Source organism: Brienomyrus brachyistius, chromosome 24 (assembly GCF_023856365.1).
Source record: "Brienomyrus brachyistius isolate T26 chromosome 24, BBRACH_0.4, whole genome shotgun sequence".
NCBI classification, from domain to species: domain Eukaryota; kingdom Metazoa; phylum Chordata; class Actinopteri; order Osteoglossiformes; family Mormyridae; genus Brienomyrus; species Brienomyrus brachyistius.
Window position 1 is genome coordinate 7,385,128 of NC_064556.1, and position 20,076 is coordinate 7,405,203.

The 20,076-nt window shown below is 43.5% G+C and overlaps 1 protein-coding gene across 3 annotated transcripts; it reads right to left on the minus strand.

Annotated features, from left to right (window-relative positions):
• Window positions 1-1,768: 1,768 nt before the first annotated feature.
• On the minus strand, window positions 1,769-19,675 carry LOC125720103 (L-aminoadipate-semialdehyde dehydrogenase-phosphopantetheinyl transferase-like). Of its 3 annotated transcripts, none has more exons than XM_048995180.1 (8): window positions 19,397-19,675; window positions 18,859-19,087; window positions 17,393-17,514; window positions 15,776-15,940; window positions 15,543-15,620; window positions 15,235-15,363; window positions 3,457-3,520; window positions 1,769-3,051 (listed from the first exon to the last, which is right to left on the minus strand). In XM_048995180.1, the coding sequence occupies exons 1-8, from the start codon at window positions 19,538-19,540 to the stop codon at window positions 2,240-2,242; spliced, it is 1,743 nt and encodes a 580-aa protein (XP_048851137.1). In that variant the 5' UTR covers window positions 19,541-19,675; the 3' UTR covers window positions 1,769-2,239. The 3 variants fall into 3 exon arrangements, 2 of the variants coding, with proteins under 2 accessions (XP_048851137.1, XP_048851138.1); XR_007385350.1 differs by lacking the exons at window positions 1,769-3,051; window positions 3,457-3,520 and adding exons at window positions 10,511-10,554; window positions 10,950-11,250; XM_048995181.1 differs by lacking the exons at window positions 1,769-3,051; window positions 3,457-3,520 and adding an exon at window positions 10,943-11,250.
• Between the last annotated feature and the right edge of the window lie 401 nt (window positions 19,676-20,076).

A 20,076-nucleotide genomic window follows, 5' to 3' on the forward strand; every position in this document is an offset into this window, starting at 1 on the left:
CAGAAGGCCCATGTGATATTCTGATTTCCGGAAAAACACACCCATTAGGAAAGTTTCTGCCCATGTCTCCATATCATGACCTCAGTGATGTTTGAATATTTCTGCCATTTTTACATCAACAGAAATAGTTCTGTTTTTAAATGAATACTAATGAGTACCTTCAAATGGAAAAAGTAAATATTCAGAGACAGGACTATAAACCAAGGTGCCGTAAAATGATACATCAGTATAAAGACCATCACAGCTTTAAATGTGATAATCCTTTAGTACTAGTTAATCTGATAATGTGAAATGAATACAGTACACGTTGAAATGGGGAAATAGAAAAGTTGAATTCAAGTGTTTTATTTAGAAATTAGGGTTGATTTAATTTCACCATGTTAAAGTCAGACAAAATGTTCCCTTATGCAAAGCCTTGCTTACACATTTGCATTAAGTTAATTTCTATTAAATTGACAGCTTTTGCATAAAGGCAGCTTAGCGTATCAGAACAATATGAGTGAGCAAAGGAGCCTGCAGTTATTTCTGGAGCTCCGGAAATGTTCTTTAAAGCTCATCCAAAGGGGGCAGCATGTGGCTCGGTGGGCTAAACCCATATGCCCATAATCAGAAGGTTGTCAGTTTAAACCCAACCTCAGCACATCTGCGGGTCCTTGAGCAAGACCCTTAACCACTGAGGGAGGCATTAAAACAATTTCTCCACAGTGTCAAGCATTATTGTTATGATTAACATGTCCCCCAGCTCCTTCTCTGACCCAGAGGTGCTCAAACTTGCTTTTGATGGGTCCCAACAAACTCCTGTTGCATTATTCATCTCTCTTCTGTGTTCAGCTCCTCATCCAAGCTGTCATTTTAGAGCTCTGGACAGATTCTTTAAGGCTCGTTCTGACAAGTCTCCCGGCTTCTTCTCTATCCCAAAGATGGTCAAACAGATTATTGCTGCATCATTCATTTCTCTATTGTGTTCAGCTTGAGGTTTCAGGCTGAATGTTATCCATTATGATTATATCAAACATATGGCAGTAAATTTTTCTTGCTTTAGTTTAAGAGCATTGAAAGTGGTACTATTGTAAAAGTTGTCTAATAGGCATGACTGACTCAGAGCATTCAGCTCAAAAACATTAGCGCTCAGGGACAAGGTCTGTGACAGAACACCTCAACCTGGGTTGCCCATCCTGTATGGTGGGTTCTCTGCCCCCTAAGACCAATAGTCCTAAAACTGCTGTAAATAGGGAACCGGGGGGGGGACTCGGGCCACTGACTGGATGAACAGCCTCCAGGATGAGGTGAAGCAGAAGGCAGACTTATTCACAGAGGACTGGGGAACCCAGACCAGGAATCTAACAGGGGAAAGACCACTAGACCCAAGACACATAAAAAAAAATCCCCATAGACTGGACACCAACAGCACAGCACACAAGCTGTGGAATGTTTCAGATTCCATACAGAGCAACTGGCTAATCAGAACCCAGTCAACAAGGACCACAAACCCCAAGCCACCACCAAGCCAGTATCCAATGGTTTCTGACAGGCACAAAAGAAGGCAGGACACCACCAAGCCCCATAAACCAAACCCCTGACAAAGTAACAACTGAGAACTGTGTCTCAAAAAGAGTGTTGACAACCAAGCATAAGGTTACATAAGATTAGGCTGAACCAAGCCTAGAGCAGGTTCAGCTCCCTGACTAGCAAACTGGGGACAGGTGTAACATTAATTCTACCTTAAGCTCTTCCTTTAAGACCAAGAACTTCTACGCAGCTCATATTAGAATAAGGCAAATTTTATCCAGAAAGCAGAACAGTGGGTTTGGGTGAACGAGCCTGTAATCGCTCTGTGATACATTAATCTCCTGTTCCGCCCAGTGTATCAATCCTGCTTCACCTGGACCCATCCCTTCATATTTACATTTGCTCCTTGTTGGCTCCAAGCCGGTCCCTACCCTATCTAAATCTGACCAACATCTGTCTCTCTGCCAAGACCTTCAGTCATTATCACACACACCGATCAAACTCCTGTAAGCAGGAGGTTGGCCAGAATATAAAAACAAGGTCTGCCAATCCTGTTGCATTGCAATGAATCAAGGTTCAATCGTTATATACTGCCTTACTTACAAAAAATCAATTTACCAAATAGTAAAGTCGGTAATGATCCCTACACATAGTCCTATTCTTATTAATGATTAAAAAACACAAATTCCCCCAATTGCGCCCACTAACACCTTCATAGTCAACGCTCCCATCAGTTTACAGGACAGCTCATGCAGGAATGCTCAGAATTCTCCCTCTTCATTTCAGTGGCTTTCTTCCAAATCTGCCTTTCTTCCTCTTTTTTCGTTTTCTTTGGCAGCTCATTCCAATCGGCCTCACTTTGCCTCGTTTTCAGTAACTGCAGGGCCTCTTTCTTAATCTCCCATGAAACGTCTTGAAGGTTTTTATTTTTAAAGGGACGCCCTCCATTCTTTTTCACTACCGCCTCTACACTCGCAAAGAGCTGTTCAACCTGAAAGCTGTTACTTCTTTCCTTCTCTTTTCCTTCTTCACTCCAGTCTTCGTCGATGACATGGACTCGGCCTTCACACTGATCAACAAGTTTCTTCAGAAATGCGTTACTTGTGTTTTCTATACGCTCTTTAATGGTCTGGTCTTCACTAAGCAAATAGCCGCAGGTGAAGAGGACGATTGTGTACTTCAGGAAATTCTTCCCAAACAAATCCTTAATCTTATTCACAGCGTTTAGATCCTCTATCGATTCATCATCGAGTTTTAGGACAAGAACAAAAGCATGTGGACCAGGGACACACTTACTTAGGCACAACCCTAGCTCACAATCAACATATTCCTGGCATTTCTCAGTGTGATCGACACCTGGAGTGTCGACGACGACGACCCTTTTCCCATGAACGGTGCCGCTTTCTTGGGCGCACATTTCTGTAATCGAACTGGAAGACGATTTACACTCAAACGCTTCCTTTCCCAGTATTATATTTCCCGCTGTGCTGATTCCAGATCCAGTTTTTCCCACCAGCACAATCCTCCATTCACTAGATGCTCCTGGAAAGAAACAGGATTAATGTACAAAAAAACTTAAAGGTCTTCAGAGATTTGGACTGATAGTTAAAAATGCCATAAACAGAAGCATAACAAATATAAAAGTTCAGTATTTGCTTTAAAAGGACACTTCCATACATTTCCACTGGAAATCTCAGCCAGTGCTTCTCCTCTTCAGGATAACATACAAGCAAATACATGCTGCATATAGCACAGTAACACGCACATATTCAAAAAAACAGAACAGCTAATTTCAGGCAGCCCATAGACACCATACCTCAATGAAAGTCAATGAGACCAACTCAATAATACCAGAGAAAAGAATGCAGTAGAACTTGTGTCCCAGGAAGCAGGACAAACCAGGACAAAAGCAGGACAAAGGTACTGAATGGTACTTTTAATGCTTACCATCCATTCTCCAGTTACGATCCATTGTATACTGGGTTTGCTGGTTTACACCAGGAACATGCACCTGAAAGTGTAAGAAGGAGGTGTATTTTAAGGATAAATGTGGGGATGTGGGTCCCAAGGTCGCTGTCAGATACATGTGACCAACAGCAAGCTATATGTGAACTAATCCATACACACACACACACACACACACACACACAGGTTTGTAATTATATCTCTGTGGGGACTCTCCATTCATTTCTATGAGGGAAACTCTTATCACAACATCACGACCTTAACCCCTACCCAGCCCTATCCTTAATCATAAGTAACCAAATAAAATATGACACTTCTGGCATTTTTACTTTTTTAATTGGAGTCTTTGTGGGAACCTGAAAAAACCTGTAAAAAAATAGGTTTTTAATTCACTGTGGGGAACATTTGGTAATAAGATGTGTTAGAGGGATGAATGCTCTCTCGGACTGTACGCCTCCAGGGTGTCACCCGGCCCTGTGCTTTCTGGAAGAGGCCCAGGATGGTGGTGATCCAGTGCTGAATGAGCAGTCTTGCAGACAGACAGACAGACAGACAGACAGACCAGTTAAAAGATTTTGCACACCAGAAAGTTTTACCACTTTCCCATTTAGTTCATAAACTGCAGATTTTTTATTCTTTTTAAACATTGGGAAGTTGATTGAACAACTATAAATGAAAATATCCATCCGTCCATCCATTTTCCAAACTGCTTATCCTACCGGGTCATGGGGGCCCCGGAGCCTATCCCGGAAGCAATGGGCACGAGGCAGGGAACAACCCAGGATGGGGGGCCAGCCCATTGCAGGGCACACTCACACGCCATGCACTCTCACGCATACACCTAGGCACATTTTAGCAACACCAATTAGCCTCAGTATGTTTTTGGACTGTGGGGGGAAACCAGAGCACCCGGAGGACACCCCACGACGACATAGGGAGAACATGCAAACTCCGCACACATGTGACCCAGGCGGAGACTCGAACCCGGGTCCCAGAGTTGTGAGGCAACAGTGCTAACCACTGCACCACCATGCCGCCCCATTAAATGAAAACATGTCAAATAAAATGTTTCTTTTATAACATGGAAAGAGTATGTAACAGTGCATGTCTGACACACAATCCACTGGTTGTGTGGTGATGGCAGAATCAGAATCACTTCATTAATCCCCATGGGGAAATCCTAGGCTGTGCTTTAACTTTAAATGCATCACACGAAACAGCAATATTTAATGTCCCTTGTAGAAGGAATGCCTTGAATGTTCTTTACTGTTATAACTACTAGAGGAGGTTACTTTGATTAATCACAGATATGGCATTTTCTTTCTAATAAAGGTACTCAGGTGGTGATGATATTGTAAATGTATTTTTTAGCAAAGAATATTGAGTGTATCTTTAGTAAAGTGAGTAACGTGTAAAATGTAGAAAATCGTAGTGTGTGCAGATAGATAGATAGATAGATAGATAGATAGATAGATAGATAGATGACTGTCTCAGCCAAGCAATCACATGACCGTCATTTGTTTGCACGGACCTGTCATCCTTCCAGGAGTGCATGCAAGTACACAAACTGCAAGGGACCTTGTACATCCTCCATAGACTAGTCAAACATACCACAGTACATTTCGCTGTGGAAAATGACCTCCACCTATACAGTACATTTAGGAAACACTGCTTTAACGCCCTTTCCTTTTATCCCTGCAGGGATGAAACATCTAAGCCCCAAGTTCCCAAGACCAGCTTGACCAACAGTCAGTACCAGACTAACCATGAAGCTGCACTTTGCAGAGTACAAATTTGGAGCTGTAATATATAACCAGCATTAAAATACTTGGGTAATGCAATTCCACCTTCTTTTATGTCATGTTTATTGCTTTATTTCGATCCACATCAATAGCAATAGAGCATATTCAGACTTTTTGTGTTATTTAATCTATTTACACTGTAACCCCATGGGTCCCATTTCTGTTTCTTGAGGTCTTCTGTAGCAAAAGAAGCAACAGCATTTTGCAATTTTTATCCCAAATAAAACAAAAATAAAGAGGACTTTTCTGTCCAGTCTAGTGCCTTGCATTGTCTGCACTGCCTAATATGACAAATACTTTTTACTGTACACCTCTGCCAGCTCTCCATAAAATAAGCAGGCATAAAATATTCATCAACCACTGGATTTAATCTGTTAACCTACTAAGGATACTTCATTCTTTAAATGAGACATTAAACAGCATCAACACTCCAGATTATGAAAGCTGTTCCTCTAATAACCCACTAAAGTTGCTTCCCTGGATAGTATCAAAGGGAACCTCTTTCAACATGGAAAAGCCTGGAAAATAGTTCCCCCAATATGCGTCTGTGGTAAATGTCCAAATGCCACATGTTTAATAAGCTATTTCGCTCCTCAAAGAGCTTTTAGCACTCAACAGTAATAACTGCAGAAAAAAAAATCATACATGCAAATATATAACTCACCAAGACAGCTGAATGTTTTCTTGATAATAGTGAAGGATTGTAATTCTTTAGCAAAATAACTTGGATATTATGGCTATAGTAGTAGAATGATCCTGAGTATGATGTGCTGTATAATGTCCCCTAGTCACACTTCGTTGTACCTTATATACTCTTCCAGCTCATCCAATAAGGCCAAGAGGAAGACACCTTCCCGGCCCCCAGAAATTAATTCATCATACAGAAGGTCCATGTGATATTCTGATTTCCAGAAAAACACACCCATTAGGAAAGTGTCTGCCCATGTCTCCATATCATGACCTCAGTGATGTTTGAATATTTCTGCCATTTTTACATCAACAGACCTAGTTCTGTTTTAAAATTAATACTAATAATTACCTTCAAATGGAAAAAAAGGGTAAATATTCAGAGACAGGACTATAAACCAAGGTGCCGTAAAATGATACATCAGTATAAAGACCATCACAGCTTTACATGTGATAATCCTTTAGTACTAGTTAATCTGATAATGTGAAATGAATCAAGTACACGTCGAAATGTAGAAATTGAAAAGTTGAATTCAAGTGTTTTATTTAGAAATTAGGGTTGATTTAATTTCACTATGTGTGAAGTTAACACTTTCACCATGTCAGACAAAATGTTTCTTTATGCAAAACCTTGTTTACACATTTGCATTAAGTTAAGTTCTATTAAATTGACAGCTTTTGCATAAAGGCACCTTAGCATATCAGAACAATATGAGTGAGCAAAGCAGCCTGCAGTTATTTCTGGAGCTAAATGTTCTTTAAACCTTGCCCGAACATGTCCCCCAGCTCCTTCTCTGACCCAGAGGTGCTCAAACTTGCTTTTGATGGGTCCCAACAAACTGCTGGTGCATCATTCACCTCTCGTCTGTGTTCAGCTCCTCATCCAAGCTGTTATTTTAGCTCGAACGTTTTCCAATCAGATCGTCAAGCATACACTAGCAAATATATATTCTTGCTATAGTTTAAAACAGGGGTGCCGATGCAACTTGTCGATCATGACGTGTTTCCAGATCAGTAGCGGGATGATTAATGGACGATACTTTATTTCATTGGTGGCCAAGAGGTCAATGACGATACCAAGGGGACCCCTGCTGCGATTTGGTATCTCATCATAGCATTTTAGCACTTTCTTTGTAAAAGTAGCCCTCACTGTATGAAAGGTTGGGCACCTGAGAATTGTATTTTAATAAAAAGAAAGCAACCAAATTCCACATGTCCATGATCTTAAGCTGCTAAACAAAGGCAATTTAAACCCACTTTAAACCACCTTCCATGCATGAAAGACTGTAACTCTAACCAGGAAAATACTGAGCTGGGAACCACTAGAATCTGACAGGACAAATCAATTAAGCAATCAAAGACATTAGTAATAATTGAGTAAGAAAGCAAGGTCCTACATGTATGTCCCCAAATGACCTGTGCAGGACACTGTCTGCTTGATGTGTTTTCCTGCTTCATGACTGCACCACCCCCAGGGTGCCAGGAGGATGTGCAGCTCTTGTGACAGTTCCTCAGTGTCATACTGAACTTTCCTGCTCAGATCTGGGATCCCCACCATCAGCTGTTATTAGGTTACCACCACAGCAGCTCAGTCATTGTACATTTAAAATATTTTGGAAAGGAGGCCAATGCCTGTATTCTTTAGGGTTGTGTAAATTATGAGTTCTGCCCGACCTCTACAGCCTGATCTGTGTCTTATTGTCAAATCGGCCCCAAGGCCTTCTGAAAGGAGACCACAGCTCCAGAGGTCAAAGTAGCTCTACAACATTCTGAAAATGCCAGGTTTTTAAACTTGGCCCTCTTCCATCTATACAGACTTCACTGACTAATAAACAGCCTACTAGCACGATAGCTGTATTCTTTCTGTGAGATCTGTGGAAGCGTGCTTAAGGACCAAGAACTTCTAGGGATCTCGTATTAGCATACAGCAAATTGTGTCCAGAAGGCATAGAGGTGGGTTTGGGTTGACTCACCATTATCTCTCTGTGATACATTAATCTCCTTTTCAGTCCAGTGCATCAATCCCGTTTCACCTGGTTCCATCCCTTCATATTTACCTTTGCTCCGTTGGCTCCAAGCCGGTCCCAACCCTATTTAAACCTGACCAACATCTGTCTTTCTGCCAAGACCTTTAATCACATGGTTGTTTACCATCTAACCCAGAGTCATTATCACACACAGATCAAACTCCTTCAATCAGCAGATTGGTCAGAATTTAAAAACAAGGTCTGCCAGGTTGACTTCTGCTGCAATTGTAATATTGGCTCTAACATCCCCTGCTGTTTCTCCACCTTCTCCTTTGAGTCTATGTCCTTCAAAAAGTTCTCTGGGTGATAACTGTGAAAGGAGGCACTAACCCGGCGACTTGTTAATCACGGTCACAGAGTATTATGCTATCTGAGAATATTTTATAGTTTTTATGACTATTCCAAGTGGCTGCACCATACAGTAAATACAAGATACAGTACTAAACGTAGACATAACTAAAGTTAAACAGCAGCCCAAAAGCAAGCTTACTGAGCAAATTATACACGATATTGCCAAAAGTATTGGGACACCCCTCCAAATCACTGAATTCAGGTGTTCCAATCATTTGGAAGCAATTGGGAACAACGGCAACTCAGCCACAAAGTGGTAGGCCACGTAAAATCACAGAGCGGGGACAATGCATGCCGAGGCACACAGTGTGTAGAAGTCTCCAACAGTTTGCAGAGTCAATAGCTACACACCCCCAAACTTCATGTGGCCTTCAGATTAACTCAAAAACAGTGCACAGAAAACTTCATGGAATGGGTTTCCATGGCCGAGCAGCTGCATGCAAGCCTAACATCACCAAATGCAATGCAAAGCGTTGAATGTAGTGGTGTAAAGCACGCCGCCAGTGGACTCTAGAGCAGTGGAGACGTGTTCTCTGGAGTAACGAATCATGGTTCTCTGTCTGGCAATCCGGTGGACAAGTCTGGGTTTGGCGGTTGCCAGGAGAACGGTACTTGCCTGACTGCATTGTGCCAAGGGAAAAGTTTTGTGGAGGAGGGATTACAGTATGGTGTGGGGTTGTTTTTCAGGGGTTGGGCTCGGGCCCTTAGTTCCCGTGAAAGGAACTCTTAATACTGCACAAAACACAAAACAAGATCCATAAGAACATGGATGAGCAAGTCTGGTGTGAAAGAACTTGACTGGCCTGCACAGAGCCCTGACCTCAACACGACAGAACACCTTTGGGATGAATTAGAGCCTGCAGAGATTGCAAGCCAGGCCTTCTTGTCCAACATCAGTGCCTGACCTCACAAATACTCTCCTGGAAGAATGATCAAAAATTCCCATAAACACACTCCTAAACCGTGTGGACAACCTTCACAGAAGAGTTGAAGCTATTACAGCTGCAATGGGTGGACCAACTCCATATTTTTGAATCATCTGAGTTTCCATTATTTCTAAAGGGAAAATTTGCTTTGATATACTGTACGAGTGCTTTGGCTTACGAGCATGTTTCTGGAACGAATTATGCTTGCAATCCGTGGTTTTACTGTATTTTCTTCATTGTACTTCCCCTTTATTCCCTTGTGCTCCTTCCTACAGTACTTATCCTTGACATATGACATATGACATCAGCACAGAAATGTTGGTATCTGTAACTTCTTGGATCAGGTTTGCAACTTTATCCAGTCGTTTTGCAGATTAAGCCATCATATATTAGTTCCTCATAAAATACTTCTAATTTTGTAAGTGAAAACCCATTACTTAAGAAAGCTTACAATATTGCACTACATGTTTAGCACAATAACTATTCCAAAAGCAGCAATTAATAATTATAATCCATCCATCCATTTTCCAAACCGCTTATCCTACTGGGTCGCGGGGGCAATGGGCACGAGGCAGGGAACAACCCAGGATGGGGGGCCACTTATATACTGCATATGCATTATCACTGATTTTACTACCACAAAGTCAGACACATTCTCAGCTGGTGTTGGACTCTGCAAGGGCTGCCCTTAACCTTTGTGGACCTAGAATTTCAAGGTGTAGCCAAAGGGTGGAGGGGGTCCTGATCAGTGACCTCAGGATTGCATCTTTGATTTTTGCAGATGATGTGGTCCCATTGGCTTTGCCAGGCTGTGACCTGCAGCATGAGCTAAGATGGTTTGCAGCTGAGTGTGAAGCAGATGGGTTGAGGATCAGCACCTCCAAGTCTGAAACCATGGTTCTCAACCAGGTGGATTACCATGTCCAGGTTGGGGATGAAATGCTGCTTCAAGTAGAGGAGTTTAAGCATCTTGGGGTCTTGAGTGAGGAAAGAAGGGAGCGGGAGATTGATAAGCAGATCGGTGCCGTGTCAGCAGTTATGCTCCTCTGCATCGAAAGAAGCCAGCTGAGGTGACTTGGGTATCTAACTAGAATGCCTCCTGGACACCGCCCTGGGGAGGTGTTCCACGCATGTCCAACTGGAAGGGCAGACCCAGGACACGCTGGAGAGATTATATCTCTTGGCTGGTCTGTGAACGCCTTGGTTCCTAGGTGGAGCTGGAGGTGGCGGCAGGGGAGGAGGAGGTCTGGGCATCCCTGCTCAGACTGCGGCCCCCGTGAGCAGGACCTGGATAAATGGCAGAAAATGGATGCATGGATGGATGGATATTAGAGGGAAATATGAGAAGTTGGCTGGCTCTTCTGTAAATGGGTTTTGTATGTGATTTTGATGCTAAAGCACGAAATGTGCTAGATGAATTGGCCCCCCGAACAACTTAAAACAAGTAAGCAAAGATACACTGTACCATAGAAAAATGCAGATACTTGTCAGTTAAAGAGAAGCAGCAGGAAAGCGGAACGCAGGGAGAGGGAAACTAGATTAGTAGTGCTTCAAGACATACAAAGCATCTGCGTACATCAGAGAGCCATACGTGAAGCATGACAGGCACAAATCTCCAAAATGATTGCTGATAAAAACTCTGTAGTGCCATCTCTTGATGCATGCAGCTCTGATAGCATTACCTCTGCCTTGATAGATGGGAATGGAAATGAGGGAAATTGTGGGTTTGTACGAAGCCAGGTGGTTGTATCGTGCATCCACTGGGCACATGAGGGCACCTAAAATACTTAAGAGAACAAAGAAAGCAGATCGGGGGGAGGGTAGCATCTAGTTCAGTGGGTTACGCCTCTGTGCCTGTGATCAGAAGGTTGCCGGTTTGAGCCCAGCCTCAGCACATCTGTGGGTCCTTCAGCAGGGCCCTTAACCCCCAGATCCCTGGGTGCTGCTATGGGTGTCCGTCCTTCACAGTCAGCTTGCTCTCACCTATAAAGAGCAAGTTGGGGGAGGCGTAAAAGAGGATTTCCCCAAAGGGATCAATAAAGGAATCATTTCTGTTAACAGAAAAGTGGTGTGACTGCACCAGCCATTGGAGAAACCAAAGAAACAAACGGAGACAAATGACCAAAACAAAGAAATAAAATGTGTTGTGCTGCTGGCTGCCAAATTAGAATTTCAAAAAGTAACAAGCTTCATTTTTATGACATTTGAAGTGCAAACAGATCTAGATAATATTCACAAATTCAGAGGGCACAGTGAATTAACCCCATAAATAATATTTAGCCCTATAAATATGACATTTTTACATTTTAATGTATTCTTATTACATAGCTTATTGTAATGTTTATTCTTTATTAATTATATATTCTTACTACTACTCTAAACCAACAGTATTTCTTTTGGGATCAATCTAGAAATTATAGCAACAGCAGTAGTTGTGATGAATGGAATAAGATGTATATATAAATATACACTCATGCTGCCCTGCAAGTGCAGCTTGAAGTCAGTGTATAATTGTTACGCAATTGCTGATATTGTTAATAATAGCCCACATTTTGTATAGTCGGGTTTTATGTCCTTGTTGCTGGCTAGGCAGTTCATTTGTTTGTAGTACGCACAAGTCATCAGACCAATCTCTGTATTTAAGGTTCTGGACAATAGCACAAGGCCTGCATACCTGCTGGGAATTATGTGACTTCAGTTTTCCTTTTGTGTGCATGCTTGGTTTTCGACCAGACAGACAAAAATGTAACTTGGGCCATTTAGTTACATCCTTGACCCACTGATCAGACAGTGAGTGTGGATAAGGAAACCTAACCCCATTGTTGAGTGTCAATTTATTAATGCAAGATATTTCATCTTTTGCTGGCAAAGCATTGAAATGACGGAAGAAGTCGTCCGGATTATTCGTGTATGATTTTGGTGCTCCCACCTATATACCGCTACATCTGATCTCTCTTTCGGCCCCCACTTGCACTCTGCCGGCAAAACAAGTCATCTTTGTTTGCAAACATGAAAGTGGTCGTTAGATTTTTCAATTATTTTACCCACTTACAAGGCACTCAATGGAATAATGACTTGCATTACTGATCTCTTAACCTTCTACACTCCCCCCAGAACGATATGTGCCCATGATCAGCTCCTTGATCTTCCAACTCCAAGATCCCCCACCTTCCAGTCATCATACACCAGAACAATGAAATACGGTGCCAGCAGCAATTAAAGAAAATGAATCACTTCCTTGCTTTAAAAAAGCTATTAAAGACATGTTTTACACTAGTTTTTTTGTATTTTAGTTTTAATTTCTTTTAGCTATCCTGCATTTTTACTTTTTAATTTTACTTAAATGAATTCTATTGCATTCCAATCTTTCATCATTGCACCTTCATTTCACATTTTTATTGCCTCTTATCTTGTATCACTCAGTCTCACCCTTTATGTTATGATTTGACGTTCCCTTTCGGAAATATCTGATAACCACATCTGTAGTTGCTTAATCTGTATAGCTGCTCTACCTTTTATTCCACACATAAAGTTCTTTGAGCTGCCTTTCATTTATGAAAGGTGCTACATATATAGAGCTGATTAAAAGTTTATTAATAGAAAATAATGGTAAAGCTCATGTATAAACTATATATTTAACAAATGCCTGCTTACAAAGCATCATACATCTGAGGGAGCAGGGTGAGCCAGGGTGCCGGGATCAAATGGAGGCAAGGACCTTGCTGAAGGGCCCAACTGTGAAACCGCTCTGCCGACCACAGGATTTGAAATCGCTACCGGTGGGCTTGGAGTCCAAAGCCGCCGAGCCACACGCTGTTCCTGCTCAGCGATTACAGCAACACAGGAGTGAGTTTTATGATCAATGAAAACAGACAGAGGCATTCAGGAACAGGAATACTGTACTGTGAACGGAGGCACTCACCCACCCCTCCCGCAAAATGAAGGACATCGCTTCCACATACCCCCGGGGCCCCAAAAATCTGCCTGCAGTGTGACGTCACTACTGGGCCCTTAACCCCTACTGCCCGATTATAACTCGTATGTGACTGCAGACAAAAGCATCAGCCAGAGAAGTAAATGTACAACAGAAAATCAATACTTTACTGATCTCGCCTAGCCTTTCTTGCACTCCATGAGAGAGAGGGACATGCAAGTTGGGATCAAGGTTGGGGGTCACAGTGCATTACCCCGTCATTCAAACTGGTACCCATACAATCATGAGCAGGGATTCCAAACCCACCAAGCCACTCAACGATCCCTGACATGAAACACACTTTTATTTATTTTGATATTGCAAACTATTACTCAGAAATCCACCTTAGATTCTTAGGTTATACACACTGGGTGGTTTATTTACATAGGCACATCAGAATCACTTTAGTGGGCATTCAGAGGAGGATTTTTAAACACTGCTGTTGCACTGAGCTGATACTTGTGCCCAGGAGCTGGGTCAGGCCCCATAGTGCAAACATATCAATACCGACAGCATGTGCAGGAACAGAGGACCTTTGCCACCAGGAGCATAAATCATGCACCTCATCGAGATGCAAATAAAGTCACAGATAAGATTCATGACTTCCAGAGAACTCCAGCTGGTAATAGCTTCGGTGGAATATGACATTCAGGGGTGGTTCTCTCTCACAAACAGATCATATGGGGGCAGCGTGTGGCTCAGTGGGCTAAGCCTGTGTCCTTGGAATCAGAAGGTTGCAGGTTCGAATCCAGCAAGCAGGTTCGAATCCTTGAGCAAAACCCTTAACCCCCAGCTCCCTTGGCAGCAGCCCTTCACAGTCAACTTACTCCACAAAGAGCAAGTTGAGGGAGGCGTAAAGATTATTGATCCCCTGTAGGGAAATTAAGCATCAATTATTATATATGTTCTTCCACCTGGAAGCATCAGTCACCTAGAGACAAACTGAAATCCACATGATCTGACATGTTCATGAAGACCTCCCTACCTGACAGAACCTTCTATTGTGGACTGAGCTCACTCTACAGTTACATTCATTGGTGTCCAGCCCCAGTTTCGCACTGTCCTGTGTTTTGCTCTACAAGTACTGTGAAGCCCCTCCCCCAATTGTCTTAAAAGTGTCTGCCAGAGCAATAAAGGTAAAACAGAATAACTTTACTGATCCCACTATTGGAACTATCCTTCCCCTACCCCTTCTTGCTCTCCTTGACAAGCACAGGTTCCTAACCCGCCACGCCTCTCAACGATCCCCGACATGAAACAATCAAATATTGGACTTAAGTGTGATAGTATTCCTCAGAAACCCTTCTCAGATTATACACACAGTGGTCACTTTACGTAGGACCAGCATAAACCATGCACTTCCTGGAAATGCAAACAACATATCATAGATAACCTCGAGCTCTCTCGAAATCACAAATGTTGTCATGTCATCTGTGGAAAATGACCCTGTTATTTAACACGCGGTTCTCTCCCACCAACATAGAGCAGGCCTGTGGGAGCATCAGGGACACACATGCAAGGCAGAAGCTACATGAACTCAATATGTTCATGTAGACCTCCCTACCCAACAGAACCTTCTATGGTGCCTGCCCACCTCACAGTAACAAACACCAGTGCCCAGCTCCCCTGCTTCACACTGTCCCGCTTGTTGATCTTTTAGTACTGTGAACCCCACCCTTTGTCATTTCCATTTGCCGCACTGCGGTCCTGCAGAACACCACTCTCTGCTGCTGCATAACTGGGTGGTGTGTGGCTCAGCCTATTAGGCTTGTGATCAGAAGGCTGCTGTTTCAGATTCCATGCTCGGCGGAATAGCCAAGAGTAAGGCCCTTATCTCCCTGAAATGATCCACAGGCTTTGTTAGCTTCACAATTTGAAAATAACCAAAAGGAGCACCACATTCTGACCCGTATGGTGGGCTGAGAGGTCAAGGTCAGGTGCTTTAACAATGAGGCTCAGTGAGAGGGACCAGCAGGCTGGGGGGGGCCGTCCACCTTCTTCTGGAAATCCTCCCAGTACTGTGCGTCCTCATCCGCCAGTGGCACGGCTCCGGAGATGAGGTCATCAAAGGTCAGCAGGGTGAACCGCTGGGGCGGGGAGATCTTGGAGCTCCAGTCATCCCCCTGTAAAGGTCATCACACTCATATCTCACTGTCATGTCTGGGTTGCATTAACACCCAGCAGAAGCAGGCCCCCAGGGATCAGAACCACACCAGGTTCTGCTCAGCAGCGCCATGAGCACATGGCCGAGGGCTACGTCAGTGTTAGGATGCTGGCGGCCCCACCCCCGACCTGAGCTCACATGAGCTACACCTCCGGCAGGGTGCTCCATCTTCCCCAGTGCGACAGCCACGTGGTGGTCCTGGTCCAGCAGACTCTCCTGTGGGGGACACCAGGGAAGCCCTGACCGTCGTTATGGGCTAGAGCTGGAACACAGCCATTTACCTCCGTTCGAAAAAACATACTACTACTTACTACTATGTACTGTACTATGCTGTCCTCTCCATCAAGGATCACCCCTCAGCTCCCCCTCACCTCAAACACCCAATCAGGATCTTCCTCCTCGGAATCCAGGCACATCCTTGTATCCCGATACACCTGGCCCTCCTGCATGCGCACAGGCGAGATGTGGAACTCCACCCTCTGCAGGTTGAACCCCACACCAACTCCAACAGCCTTAATAAAGCTCTCTTTCAGGGCCTAGACACAAGGCGTGAGCAGAGACCAGCTCATGTTACTGGTTAATCATCTCCCTGTTTCCAGCCAGTGTGTACAGGTAGGGTTGTACTGCATATGTAATTAGTAAGCAGAGTAAGGGAACACAGGCTGTGTTCCTCCCCTTGTGCTGCTCTACAGAGTGGGTCCGTAGATCTTTTGTCCCTGCAGTGGTCAGATTCCACAAAAGTAACCAGCACTGCACTGTGGACACTCACACATACACCTGGAAGGTAGAGGCACCTCCAGCCTTCCACATCATTGCACTATTAATATTACTATTATTTTTATTATAGATCATTATCGTAACTGATATGTCCCATGTCTCCTCACACTGAACCACCTAACCTCATGGCCTATGTTTACATATTCCAGCATTCAGCACATATACAGTACAATCCCAGGTGGTAGACTCTGGCTGCTATTTGGTTATTTGTATACAGTACATTGTTTACATATTTAGGTCCCTTCAAACTGTGCTCTTATGTTGTGTATGGTGTCATGATATTAATAAAGATTTCTCTCATCTTTCAAATGTATATCATAAGACTTGCACGATTATCAATTATTCTGTGGTCCTTCATTCCATCGGTCATCAGATTTCATAACCAGTCAAGTGAAGTGCACCAATTTCTACTACTGTCTGTCCACTACATACAATTGTACACTGTATATATATTCACTGCATTTGTGTGACGTTTATATTGTGTATTTACATCCTACAGGGTGCAATATCCGTATCTGTGTCATTATACATGCAATTATTCTTTTCACTATGTACTTGCAATACCTGCAATTTGCGTGCACTGATTTTTCACACTTATTACCTATTGAAAAGCATTTTCTGATTTGCCTTCTATTGGCATTCATCTATAATTTTAAGCTGTAGTAACAAGTAAATTTCCCCCTGGTGTGGTATCAATAAAGCCTTATTTTTTTTGTTGTACATTTCCGGGGCAATCAATGATATCCATCATCCATATAAATTTGTTAATACTTGTAAGCGATCCATTTACAGCTTCAGCACCTCTACCTCTCTGTGATTCATACCCAGTACACCATAAGCCCCAACAGTGAGCCTTTCTTTAAGCTTAGGAATCACTCCTCTTGCATGGCAACATCGGCAACTGGACGCCCAAAAGACTAACTCGCCTGCTTCAAAAACAGAAGGCCTACCCCTGCTTCTCTATCAGAGTGCTACAGAGTGCCTTCTGACCTGAGGGGCCATCCAGTATCATTCTTATTCCCAGTGCGAAACACCTGTAAGCTTTTCATGAGGTTTACAATTGACAATAGCATCTCTGCCGCCTCTGCTTAGACCCGTTTGCCATCAGTGACCCGGAGCAGGAGCCTTGACACCCAATTACCTATTACATCCTGTAGAATTTTGTGGCGAGTGTGCGGCAATGTGTGCTGGTCAGAGGTCACCATGGTTACCCAGTGTCTGTAGAACATATCCAGTTGTGTCCACTCTGACCCCGCCCCCTGGATGACCACCCATTCACGGTCAGTAAACTGTCTCCTCATGATTTGGAAGAAGTGTGGCAAAGAACCACTACCTGGAACACAAAAGAACAAAAATATTGCTACTACTACCAAATACTAATTCTCGACTTCCCTTCATGTATCACACACTTGATCTAATTAGCAGGTTACTCCAGTTCTAGAGTGCCAGAATAAACAGCAATCTTTGAATTTAGAGTAACACTGCCACCTAGTGGCTAAGCAGGGCAAAAAAAAGAAATTCGATCTTCCAACCACTTATCTAGCCACAGCGTTGCAGAAAGCACAAGGCAGGCAGTCACCAAGTGCAAGCTGCAAGTCAATGCCAGGGCAGACATACATGCACATACTATGGGCAATGTAGTAGCATCAATTTAAGATAAGATGAACTTCAATAATCCCACAAAGGGAAACTTCTGTATTACAGCAGCAGTTACAGACAATACACACACAACATGAGCAAAGCGCATAAATATATTTGTATTGTTTCTGCTTGTTTTCCACAAGCACGTGGGATTTGAATCCCAGTCCCGGGAGATGTAAGGCACCAGTATCTCTCATGCAGCCACCATCAACCCAAAAACTCATTCCTGTGAACGTTAACATTAGCATCCTCAACCTGCCAGAGAAACGGGAATAGTGTTGCTAATGATTAACTGACAATCGATTATTTGCCATTAAGGATTTAGTCGATCAAGAGTTCCAAATTAAATTAATAAAATTTAAAGTCTCACACATTTCCATATCAGCGATTAGACCTATACTGTAATGTCTAATGCTGATCTAAAGCTGTCCGTAGGCTCTACATTGCCAAATGGTGCCTGTACCGGCGCAAAAGCAATTAGTGCTAATATGCTTAAAAAGGTATTTTTTCCCCCCAATACAATCCTTGTACAGGCCTATAATTTAATAACTACGAATAATGCAATAAGCCAATAATGTCATATGCCAATAATAATTATCCATTGCCAACGTAATGACACTGATAATGTAATATCAATTTAAAGTAAAAACTAATGTTTTCAATGTAAAAACTGGCCAATAATGTAACAACTTATTACATTACTGGCAGCTACGACATAATTGGCTTCTACAATTCCTTTATTTAAGAATGCATTCAACGGTAATATTGTGTGTGGATGGGGGGTGCCGGGGGGTCAGTAAATAATCAAGTAACTGCTCAGTAATATTAGCGAATGTAGATTAAGAAAAAAACCTTTCAATTTGCAACCCTAAAAAGGACATTACTAAAACGCCCTCTAGGTCACCGTACAGGATGCCGAACAAACAAACATGCCATCAGTGGCTGACACTGAACTCCATGCATGCTTTAACCGGCCACAGGAGAGACGGACACCTGAGCCATGCGCTGCAGAAGGCGGATTTCAGAGAGCGTCTACCTGGCCGGCCTGTCTTCATTACGTCCACGCCCACCTGCAGCCCACACTCTGCAGCCAGGACGGCGAAGTCCCCCTGGTGTGAGACGTTAAAGCTGTAGCTGCGGGTGGCGCTGGGAGGGGTAGGGCGGGCCAGGAAGGGCTTCCCTTTGGGCGTCCTCTCAAGGCAAATCTCATTCCAGGGCAGAGCCATCTTCTCAGAGATTAGCTTTCTCATCAGCAGCCGGCCTGCCTGTGAGGGCACACACGCTATTCACTGCCCAAGAGGAATTTACTTATGGCAATTGTGCACTTCTGAAACTTTAGAAATAGCGAGCTAATAACAGTGCACACGCGTATTCATTCTGGTAAGACACGAAGCTCAGGAACTCCCTGAAATGTAATTAGAAAAAAAACGGGTCTCTACTGGGTCTGGGAGAATTTCATTATTTTACATGACGGGATGGACCGAGAAGTTCAAAGTGTTTCCAGAACCACAGACAAACGTGAGAGCGGCGCCATTCCGCGTATATAAAGGTGTGCGGCAGAAACCCGCTCGTACCATAGCGAACTTGGCGTCTCTGGCGAACACGAACCGCCCGATTCGCTCTTTCTCCTCGCGCTGAATGCAGCGAGCGGCGAACAGCCATTGACTCGAGCTCGGCGTCCACGAGCCGCAGCGGAAAGCCCAGCGCGCGCTCTCCATTTAGCCAACTAGCTAACAGACTCCCCGAGTGTAATAGAACATCCCAGGGCGTATTCCGGTTACTTAGCAAAATTTAAGTCCCACAATATTACATAAATGCATTTCCGTGCTTAAATTAACCAATGATCAGCTCTATACACCAACGCCAGAAATATACTATATAAATTTACCAATACCCAGACTTTTTTTTTTAGTGACCGCATTAGGGGCGGTACTTTATAGGAGGCTGGCATTATAATCTGACCAATAGCTAAGCAAGATTTCTGAAGGCGTTGCTCCGTCGTGTACGCAATTTAAAATGCGTTACGCAATTTCCAACCCTGTTCCGGTAAACCACACCCCTTGTCACTACCAACGTGCAAGTCCGGCAGGAGCAGCTGATCGGCCGGAGGGACGAAGGGTCGCATTGTGATTTACTGGTTGAAAGTGGGACTGTGCCTGTTCAGCTAGTTGTCAAGAAACCTTGACGCTCCAGTAGCCGAAGAGCTGACACGGAATTCCACAATGAGCCGCGTTGGTTGCATCAAGCTCCGTTT

What these genes read in the sequence shown, in the direction of transcription:
- LOC125720103 (XM_048995180.1), bottom strand. Translation starts at nt 19,540, where the DNA reads ATGGAGAGCGCGCGCTGGGCTTTCCGCTGCGGCTCGTGGACGCCGAGC. An exon ending in GGGAGGATTTCCAGAAGAAG is followed by an intron (nt 3,521 to 15,234) that starts GTGGACGGCCCC and finishes TTACACTTTCAG; the next exon opens with GTGCATGTTCCTGGTGTAAA. An exon ending in TCGTAACTGGAGAATGGATG is followed by an intron (nt 3,052 to 3,456) that starts GTAAGCATTAAA and finishes GTTTCTTTCCAG; the next exon opens with GAGCATCTAGTGAATGGAGG.